The sequence below is a fragment of the Eubalaena glacialis genome, chromosome 4 (assembly GCF_028564815.1).
Source record: "Eubalaena glacialis isolate mEubGla1 chromosome 4, mEubGla1.1.hap2.+ XY, whole genome shotgun sequence".
NCBI lineage: Eukaryota > Metazoa > Chordata > Mammalia > Artiodactyla > Balaenidae > Eubalaena > Eubalaena glacialis.
The window spans coordinates 109434244-109445720 of NC_083719.1; the positions used below are offsets into that span (position 1 = coordinate 109434244).

The 11477-nt window shown below is 35.9% G+C and overlaps 1 protein-coding gene across 1 annotated transcript in view; it reads left to right on the top strand.

Annotated features, from left to right (window-relative positions):
* The window catches only part of LYRM7 (LYR motif containing 7), a 37034-nt gene extending 26119 nt beyond the window's left edge, over positions 1-10915 (top strand). The window contains exon 5 of the mRNA XM_061188133.1: positions 10753-10915. Within this exon, the coding sequence (XP_061044116.1) occupies positions 10753-10823 (71 nt within the window). The 3' untranslated portion in view covers positions 10824-10915. The remainder of the gene's footprint in view (positions 1-10752) is intronic.
* Positions 10916-11477: the final 562 nt, after the last annotated feature.

Here is an 11477-nt window from a genome sequence, read left to right on the forward strand (position 1 = left end):
TGGAGAAATGTCTATTTAGGTCTTCTGCCCATTTTTCAATTGGGTTGTTTTTTTATTGTTGAGTTTTATGAACTGTTGGTATATTTTGGAAATTAAGCCCTTGTCAGTCATATCATTTGCAGATATTTTCTCCCGGTCTGTAGATTGTCTTTTCATTTTGTTTATGGTTTCCTTTGCTGTACAAAAGCTTGTAACTTTGATTAGGTCCCATTTGTTTATTTTTGCTTTTATTTCTATTGCCTTAGGAGGCTGACCTAAGAAAACATTGATATGATCTATGTCAGAGAATGTTTTGCCTCTGTTCTCTTTCAGGAGTTTTATGGTGTCATGTCTTATGTCTAAGTCTTTAAGACATTTGAAGTTTATTTTTTGTGTGTGGTGTGAGGGTGTGTTCTAACTTCATTGATTTACATGCACCTGTCCAACTTTCCCAGCACCACTTTCTGAAGAGACTGTTTTCCATTGTATATTCTTGCTTCTTTTGTCAAAGATTTGACCATAGATATATGGGTTTATTTCTGGGCTCTCTATTCTGTTCCATGGATCCATGTTTGTTTTTGTGCCAATACCACACTGTTTTGATTACTGTAGCTTTGTAGTGTACAATACAGTATTTTTAACTATAGTTACCATGCTGTACATTGCATCACCAGAGCTTATCTGTCTTATAACTGGAAGTTTGTACCTTTTGACCAGCCTCACCCGTTTCACACACACACCCCCATCCTACCTCTGACAACCACAAATCTTTTCTCTGTGTCTATGTGTTCCATTTTTGGTGGTTGTTGTGTGTTGTTTTTCTTTTATGCCAATACCATACTGTTTTGATTGTTATAGATTTGTAGTATAGTTTGAAATGAGGAAGTGTGATGTTGCCAGCCTTGTTCTTCTTTTTCAAGATTGTTTTGGCTATTCAGGGTCTTTCATGTTACAAATTTTAGGATTGTTTGTTCTGTTTCTGTGAAAAACGCCATTGAAATGTTGATAAGAATTGCATTGAATGTGTAGATTGCTTTTGGTAGTATGGACATTTTAATGATAATATTAATTCTTCCAATCCATGAGGACACAATATCTTTCCATTTATTTGTGTTTTCAGTTTCTTTCATCAGTGTCTTATAGTTTTCAGGGTACCAGTCTCTCCCTCCTTGGTTAAATATATTCCTAGATATTTTATTCATTTGTATGCAATTGTTAATAGGATTTTTTTCTTAATTTCTCTTTCTGATGTTTATTCCATTCATTATTAGTGTATAGAAATGCAACAGATTTTTTTGTATTGCTTTTGTATCCTACAACTTTACTGAATTTTTTTATTAGTTCTAACAGTTTCTTGGTGGAATCTTTAGGATTTTCTTTATATAATGTCATGTCATGTTCAAACAGTGACAGTTTTACTTCTTTCCAATTTGGATGCCTGTATTTCTTTTTCTTGCCTGGTTGCTCTGGCTAGGACTTGCAAAATTATATTGAATGAAAGTAGTGGGTAGGCATCCTTGTCTTGTTCCTGATCTTAGAGGGAAAGCTTTCAGGTTTTCACCATTGAGTATGATGTTAGCTGTAGGCTTCTCATATATGGCCTTCATTATGTTGAGGTATATTCCCTCTGTACTCACTTTGTTGAGAGGTTTTTGTCATAAACAGATGTTGAATTTTGTCAAATGCTTTTTTGGCATTTATTACATGATCATATGATTTTTATCCTTCATTTTATTGATGTGGTGTATCACATTTATTTGCTGATATTGAAAAATCCTTGCATCTCTGGAATAAATGCCACTTGATCATGGTATATGATCCTTCTAATGTATTGTTGAATTCAGTTTGCTACCATTTTGTTGAGGGTTTTTGCATCTATGTTCAACTGGGACATTGGCCTGTAATTTTCTTATAGTGTGCTTGTTTGGTTTTAGTATTAGGCTAATGCTAGACTCATAAAATGAGTTTGGACGTGTACCTTCCTCTTCTGTTCTTTTATTTATTTTTTTAAATCTTGACCTAAATTTTGATTTGGGGCCATAATTGAGTTAAAACATGTTTATTTTAAGAAATTAATTTTTAAATGATACATTTAATATGACCATAAGAGATCAGCTTTTTCAGGGGCCTAAAATACAGGAAATAAATCACGATCTTAGTATGGTTCCTTGTTGAGATTTGACAACTTCCTAAACTAATGTTGTTTTGGTACTTTGATATCTAATATAGAGAGCAAGGTTAGGAATTTTATAATCAATAAAATAATCACAGTGAAAAATAGTATACTGCATGTAAATATACCTGTAATATGTTTGGCGTAATTAAAGTATTAGCAATTAATGAATATAGAAAAATTCAATTGTAGGATGCCTTCTGATTTCAAAGATTGCATAATAAGATAAATTGTGTGAAGGGATAGAGTAATGAATATCTGACAGTTTTTCTGGTTATTTACCACTTTTTGAATGTCCTTGTCTTACTTCAGGAATTTCCATCTCTATGAGTTCTAAATTCCCAGGATAGGATCTAGAATATTCATTTCCTCAGTTTCCTTTGCAGCTCAGGCACATGTATTTAACATAGGTGCAGCACACTACCTGTACTGTATTCAGAAGTGAGCTTGAGAAAAGAGGCTTGGCACAGAACTCATTTTGCTGGCAAGAGTTAGCATCAGTGGTTGCAGAGTCAAGTTACTGATCCAGAAGTGTCATTGGTGTGGTAGCAGGAACAGATGTAGTAAAGTTGAGTTTCTGGCAACATCCGAAGTATAGCATGTTGTGCTCCATGAGGGTAGAAATAGTGATAGTTATTTCTAGTGCTCCATAGGCAGCAGCAGTTTTCGTCATCAGGCCAGTTCTATGGTATGTCTTTGGACATTGTTCCTGGAAGCTTAGCCTCAAGCCTGCCTGATTCTTAAGCCTTCACAATAATTCCTTGAGTTAGACCAATAAACTGTTAATGAATACCTTTTCTGCCTCATTAGCCAGAGTCAGCTTCTGTTACTTATAACTAAGAACAACAGAAGTTGTTGTCAGAAGTGAGATACTGAAAATTACACAACCTAGAATGTGAAATTAGTTGAATGGAAGACAGGGGTAGAGGGGAGTGTTGTTAACATGGACCTGACCATTACAGGCCTTAAGCTGGTGGCTCTTGTTATGTAGTAGTGAACGTAAGGTTAGTGCCACTTACTGTTTTTTGGGAGTACAGCTACAGCAATAAGGGATATAATTCGAATGTCAGTGTGTGCTCGTTATTTCTTCCTGCTTTCAGCAAAATATTGAAAAAGAGGATTAATGCAGGTTAAGCTAGTCAGTCTTCAAAGCAAAGATGGAAAGAAGTACTACTTTGTGAAGGGACACTTCTTGCTACAACCTGGAATCTGATTGAGGGTCCTATAATTTAGAGCCTTGCAGACCTAAAAATGCCAGCTGCTCCTATCCACTAAAACTAAAGCCAATACAAGCAGGGGGTCTCTTAGCTCTAATATAAGATCAGTGCCCCAAGCTTTCCCATTTGCCAGACAAAGAACAGATATATGATGCATTTACTCACTGGAGCCTATGGTTTTTCATTGTGTTAAGAAGTGTCCATTAAGCTAAGAGTTAAGGAGATGGGACAGCATAGAGACCATAACCAGAGAATGAAAATCTTCATGCTTAGTAACTGTGTCAAGATGTTTGCCTGTGGCTACTTGCACATGGAAATGACTGGAAAAGAATAGATTTGAAGTTATAAAATTTTTGAATAAATTGTATTGCCAAGAAACCCCAAGTTTGGCTAGCTCTCTTCCACTCTTAGGGCCATCCCTGGGTCCCTTAACTCGTATCAAGAGGAAGTGGATTATGAAAGCTTCAGAGCCTCAAAGAAGGGCATTTTTTGTAATATCCCCACATCTGGATCCCCCAGAGGACAGACCAGAAGCCTTGAAGGACAGTGGACAATAGAGGGTCTTTGGGTCTCCCAGAAAACAGGATTAGGTGTTGCCAGTTTGGCTGACTAGAGTTTATTACTCTGCCAAAAGCAAGGAGCTTTTGCTCCTCTGTCCAGAAGGATTTAGAATTTAGGATTTGCTGCAGAGCAGTAACTGCCATGTGTTTTCCATTCCAGGTTTTTATTGCTGTATCCTGTTTATTCTTTACTATGCTCCAGTAGGTATCTACCATGTGAGCCACAGCTGGACCTAATGGAAAGGCTAGCACATCAGCTAGAGATCCTTGATTTGAACATGGATGAGATCTTAGGGGTCAAGTAGTAAATGGATGTAGTATTCTATATATCGGAAGAAGGGTGCATATTCATGTTGTGTAGCTAAAAGGGTGGATGGGTTGTTACCTCTCCAATATCCTTTCTTTCTCACTAACTGAAAAATTGTGTTCAGAGTACAGTGTGATAGGGGAGACAAAAAAGTGATATCTCAGACCATGTGACACCTTTCTGGTCAGTGTAAGCAGCTGTCTACTGAATGTTGCTTCCAGTAAAGCTATTGTTTTCCTGTTAAAAGGCATAGACGGAGCTAGCACTCTCCTTTTCGCCCTTTTCCCCTCTTCCTGCCTGGAATGCAGATGTGATGTGACAGCAGCAGTGAAGACAGAAACCATACATGAAGAGTAGCAGAACAGGAAAAAAAAGAAGAGCCTGGGTCCTTGGTGGTACTAAGGACCTGCAGTAGCCTAGGGTTGCCTTAATCTATATTTCTTGATATGTGAGAAAATTAAATCTCTTACTTAAACCATTATTTGTTGGACTTTTGGTTAATCTGTCTTTTCCACTAGCTTGTGAACTGTTTGAAGCTGAGGAGACTTTTTTTTTAATTGAGGTATAGTTGACATATAACACTATACTAGTTTCAAGTATACAACATAATGATTCTATATTTATTTATATATATATATTTTTTGATCCTTTTAACTTGTTGTTGGATTCTGTTTGCTAGTATTTTGTTGAGGATTTTTGCATCTATATTCATCAGTGATATTGGTCAGTAATTTTCTTTTTTTTGTAGTATTTTTGTCTGGTTTTGGTGTCAGGGTGATGATGGCCTCATAGAATGAGTTTGGGAGTGTTCCTTCCTCTGCAATTTTTTGGAAGAGTTTGAGAAGAATGGGTGTTAGCTCTTCTCTAAATGTTTGATAGAATTCACCTGTGAAGCCATCTGGTCCTGGACTTTTGTTTGTTGGAAGATTTTTAATCACAGTTTCCATTTCATTACCTGTGATTGGTCTGTTCATATTTTCTATTTCTTCCTGGTTCAGTCTTGGAAGGTTATACCTTTCTAAGAATTTGTCCATTTCTTCCAGGTTGTCCATTTTATTGGCATAGAGTTGCTTGTAGTAGTCTCTTAGGATGCTTTGTATTTCTGCCGTGTCTGTTGTAACTTCTTCTTTTTCATTTCTAATTTTATTGATTTGAGTCCTATCCCTCTTTTTCTTGATGAGTCTGGCTAATGGTTTATCAATTTTGCTTACCTTCTCAGAACCAGTTTTTAGTTTTATTGATCTTTGCTATTGTTTTCTTTGTTTCTATTTCATTTATTTCTGCTCTGATCTTTATGATTTCTTTCCTTCTACTAACTGTGGGTTTTGTTTGTTTTCTTTCTCTAGTTCCTTTAGGTGTAAGGTTAGATGGTTTATTTGAGATTTTTCTTGTTTCTTGAGGTAGGCTTTATACTGCTATAAACTTCCCTCTTAGAACTGCTTTTGCTGCATCCCATAGGTTTTGAATCGTCGTGTTTTTGTTGTCATTTGTCTCTAAGTATTTTTTGATTTCCTGTGATTTCTTCAATGATCTCTTGGTTATTTAGTAACGTATTGTTTAGCCTCTATGTGTTTGTGTTTTTAACGTTTTTTTCCCTGTAATTGATTTCTGATCTCATAGTGTTGTGGTCAGAAAAGATGCTCGGTATGATTTCAGTTTTCTTAAATTTACTGAGGCTTGATTTGTGACCCAAGATGTGATCTGTCCTGGAGAATGTTCCATGTGCACTTGAGAAAAAAAGTGTAATCTGCTGTTTCTGGATGGAATGTCCTATAAATATCAATTAAATCTATCTGGTCTATTGTGTCATTTAAAGCTTGTGTTTCCTTACTAATTTTCTGTTTGGAGGATCTGTCCATTGGTGTAAGTGAGGTGTTAAAGTCCCCCACTATTACTGTGTTACTGTTGATTTCCCCTTTTATAGCTGTTAGCAGTTGCCTTATGTATTGAGGTGCTCCCATGTTGGGTGCATATATATTTATAATTGTTATATCTTCTTGGCTTGATCCCTTGATCACTACGTAGTGTCCTTCTTTGTCTCTTGTAACATTCTTTATTTTAAAGTCTATTTTATCTGGTATGAGTATTGCTACTCCAGCTTTCTTTTGATTTCCATTTGCATTGACTATCTTTTTCCATCCACTCACTTTCAGTGTGTATGTGTCCTTAGGTGTGAAGTGGGTCTCTTGTAGACAGCATATATATGGGTCTTGTTTTTGTATCCATTCAGCAAGCCTGTGTCTTTTGGTTGGAGCATTTAATCCATTCACATTTAAGGTAATTATCGATATGTGTGTTCCTATTACCATTTTCTTAATTGTTATGGGTTTGTTTTTGTAAGTCCTTTTCTTCTCTTGTGTTTCCCACTTAGAGTAGTTCCTTTAGCATTTGTTGTAAAGCTGGTTTGGTGGTGCTGAATTCTCTTAGCTTTTGCTTGTCTGTAAAGCTTTTGATTTCTCCATCGAATCTGAATGAGATCCTTGCCGGGTAGACTAATCTTGTTTGTAGGTTTTTCCCTTTCATCACTTTAAGTATATCATGCCACTCCCTTCTAGCTTGTAGAGTTTCTGCTGAGAAATCAGCTATTAACCTTATGGGAGTTCCCTTGTATGTTATTTGTCATTTTTCCCTTGTTGCTTTCAATACTTTGTCTTTAATTTTTGTCAGTTTGATTACTATGTGTCTTGGCATGTTTCTCCTTGGGTTTATCCTGCCTGGGACTGTCTGTGCTTCCTGGACTTGGGTGGCTATTTCCTTTCCCATGTTATGGAAGTTTTCGACTACAATCTATTCAAATATTTTCTCAGGTCCTTTCTCTCTCTCTTCCCCTTCTGGGACCCCTATAATGTGAATGTTGTTGTGTTTAACGTTGTCCCAGAGGTCTCTTAGGCTGTCTTCATTTCTTTTCATTCTTTTTTCTTTATTCTGTTCTGCAGCAGTGAATCCCACCATTCTGTCTTCCAGGTCACTTATCTGTTCTTCTGCCTCAGTTATCCTGCTGTTGATTTCTTCCAGTGTATTTTTCATTTCAGTTATTGTATTGTTCATCTCTGTTTGTTTGTTCTTTAATTCTTCTACATGTTTGTTCTTTAATTCTTGTATGTCTTTGTTAAACATTTCTTGAATCTTCTCAATCTTTGCCTCCATTCTTTTTCCAAGGTCCTGGATCATCTTTACTATCATTATTCTGAATTCCTTTTCTGGAAGGTTTCCTATCTCTACTTCATTTAGTTGTTTTTCTGGGGTTTTATCTTGTTCCTTCATCTGGTACATAGCCCTCTGCCTTTTCATCTTGTGTGTCTTTCTGTGAATGTGGTTTTTGTTCCACCGGCTGCAGGATTGTAGTTACTCTTGCTTCTGCTGTCTGTCCTCTCTATTTATATATATTTTTAAATGATCACCACAGTAAGTCTAGTTAATCTGTCCCCATACATAGTTAAAAAAATTTTTTTTCTTGTGATGAGGACTTTTAAGATTCTATTAGCAACTTTCAAGTATGCAGTACAGTATTATTAACTAAAGTCACCGTGCTGTACTTAAGAGACTATTATATATTTATCTCTGTAACTTCATTTCTTGATGTAATGTCTAGCAAAAAATAAGCACATGTATGTTTGATAAGTGAAACAATTTACTGCCATTGTTAATAAGTTAAAACCTAAACTATAATTTGCTCTCTGGTGAAACCTCCAAAGATTTGGTAACAGCAAGTGAGATATAAAAAATGGTTAAATAATACTTATTTAACTGGTTTTCATTTCAGTAAGCCAGATTTACCATGTGGCTCATAAGAGCATTATCTTTAGTCAGGTCACTTATTTTTTTGTTAGAAGTTCAGTTTTCCTTTTGAATTCGTTTTAGTAATATCTCTAAAACATTTTTTAATGATTCAAATTTACAGAAAAGGTGCAAGAAAAGTTGAAGAATATGCGAATTTCCTTTATCCAGATTCTACAAATGCTAACATTTTACCACATTTGCTTTATTATCTCTCCCTCATTTTTTTCTTGAACTTTCTGAAGGTAAATGCAGGCATAATGTACTTTTTCCCCCAAATGAGCATTTTTCAGATCATAACAGCCCACTTGGGTTTAGATCTGGAGAAATACTTCAGTGTGTATTTCTTAAAAATACTATATGGTGTATTTCCTAAATTTGCAAAGACCTTCTCTTATATAACAACAGTATAATTATCAAAATCAGTATATTAACATTGATTCAATTCTGTTATTCAAATTTTTCCGTTTGTCCTAAGAGTGCCCTTTATAGCAGAAGAAAAAAAAAATGGATTGGATCTCTGGTCTAGGGTCCAGTTGAGGGTCACACAGATCGCATTTGATCATCATGTTTTTGTGTGTGTGTGTGTGTGTGTGTTTGTGTTTCCAGCATCGTGATTTAATTAAGGGAACATATTCATTGTAGAGAATATATTGATGATTGTAAATGTGACTCCTCATTACAGCCTTAAAATTTTTGAAACACCAAAGCACAAAGATGTCAATTATATATCCAAACTACAGGTACAAAACAAGTACATGTATTTTCCACACTCCAAAATTGAGTACACACTGTACTGTCATAGGGAAGGGGTTTACCAATGATGACCTGACAATAAAGTACTCAAGATTGATATACCCAAATAAAATATAAAATAGGAGTTTATAAAAACAAGTTTGACAATAGCAGAGAGGACCCTTTTCATTTCTGAGCAAAAATGCATTTCATTATACATACTCTCTCCTAAAATGAATAAACCAGTCACTTGAGAATGTTCTATTTATTTCTTCTATTATACAACAACATTCTCCATGTCTTTTGAAAAAAAATATTGTGCGGGAACTGTGGGATAAGCAAGCACGTGGATGGAACAGCACAATTGCAGTGGTTCTTACAACTCACTTCTAGATAAGGAGAAAGTGTTATTCATTAGTATGGCCCAGTCTTAGCCAATATTCAGTTTGGAAAGACACTGGGTTAAGATCAGAATGATCTGAAATTCCAAGTTCTAGAATTGATGATTATATATGCCATTGTATTAGGCTTCTTTTTCTCCTTTTTATTGAAGTATAGTTCATCTACAATGTTGTGTTAGTTTCCACTGTACAGCAAAGTGAATTGGCCACACATACATATATATCCGCTCTTCTTTACATTCCCCTCCCATACATGTCATTATAGAGTATTGAGAAGAGCTCCCCGAGCTACACAGCAGGTCCCTATGAGCCATCTACCGTTACATGTAGTAGTATGTATATGTTTTTAGTCTTCCTTAATCTGGAGCAGTTCCTTAGTCTTTCTTTGTCTTTCATGACCTTGTTCTTTTTGAAGAATATAGGCAAGTTATTTCATAGAATTTGGTGTGAGCATTTTTTGATCAAGACAGTTCACCTGGATTCTGCTCTTCTAAAAACTTTGTTTTAAGAGCTTTACCTCAGTTGACTCCAGCAGGATGTCTTCCCTAGGACTCAGCATTTGTTGTTGTTGTTCTTGTTGTTGAACAGTGTTTCTCAGTGGGGCCCTATTGTCATTTTGAACAGATAGTCTGCACTACACAGACTATCCCACACATCCCTGGCTCCTCCTCTCTAAATTCCAGTAGCATTCTTAAGTTGGTGTGACCACCCAGAACACCTCCAGTTGAGAACCACTGTTCTGTAAAATTTGAAATCGCATGCAGGATCTTAGTTCCCCAACCAGGGATCGAACCCAGGCGCCCTGCAGTGGAAGCGCGGAGTCCTAACCACTGGACCGCCAGGGAAGTCACTGAAATCTTTAAATTAGGAAAGTGGTCTTGCTTTTTATATAGTTGGTAGCATGAACTAATTTTCCAGTTGATGGTTTTAATTAATTAATTAATTTATTTATTTATTTATTTTTGGCTCTGTTGGGTCTTTGTTGCTGTGCTCAGGCTTCCTCTAGTTGCGGAGAAGGGGGGCTGCTCTTCGTTGCAGTGCACAGGCTTCTCACTGCGGTGGCTTTTCTTGTTGCAGAGCACGGGCTCTAGGCGGGTGGGCTCAGTAGTTGTGGCTCGTGGGTTCTAGAACGAGCGCAGGCTCAGTAGTTGCGGTGCACGGACTTAATTGCTCCACGGCATGTGAGATCTTCCTGGACCAGGGCTCAAAGCCGTGTCCCCTGCATTGGCAGGCAGATTCTTAACCACTGCGCCACCAGGGAAGTCCCCAGTTGATGGTTTTAATTATCATTAATCTGTAATCTGCTACTGACAGTGTGCTTTAGCTGAATTCTAGTCAGTTATTTAGTTATATTTAATAAATCAATGGTAAATGGTTAAGTTGGTCATGTATGTTTTTGTATAATCTGAAATGAGAGTCCTATTAACTATCTCCATTTAAAATCAGGAATGCCACCTTAGAAGTTAACCGAAATAAAATATCACTGGGAAGATTTATTTTAAAACTAGATAATTTACTGTTACAAATTTTAGGGGGAAATGAGTGTATTTGCATTTAATTTTAATTTTAATGATGTTAAATATTCTTCTTGTTTTTCTTTCAGAATTGGTCCCTAGGAAAGACCTTCTTATAGAAAATGTGCCATATTGTGATGCACCAACTCAGAAGCAATGAATTTTTCTAGAATAAAATTGTCTTTATCATTTTTAATTTTAAAATATATAACTCTGGCTAAACTCCTGGAAATGCAAGTATTTTTCTCTGAAATGGCATATTGAAATTGAGTGCATTAAAGTATAGTTTCATAATTAAGTTTCACGTTGAAAGAACATTGCTGAAAACTGCAGAACATAGTTAAGTATTTCTAAAGAACATTAGGTAAGAAGACGTTTCATTTTCACTGAAAATCAAACTGTATAAAGTGAAATAAATGCTTAGGGAGGTATATCATATTCACTTCTGTTTGACCTTAATGAGTATTTTGGTTTTATCATAGCTATTTGAGAATGAAGTGTTTTAACAGGTTGGTGGGTTTTCTTCCCATGTGAAATGAAACTATTAGATTAAAATTATTAGATTAAGTTAACGTTTAGTCCCGAAAAGATTAAATTGGTCTAAAAATCACAGTGTGTGCCAGCTTTCCACAGAAGGCAGCCTTTGTTCCTAAAGCACTGAAATTATTCCTGTAGCTAACAAATAATTATACAGTTTCCTTTTAGAGATAGAGTATATCTCTGTTCCTAAAAGAAAATTTTTAATCGGTCTTCTGAAGATAGATGAATAAAATGTCAAAATCACGTAAGATAACTGTGGAATAAAGAAATTCTA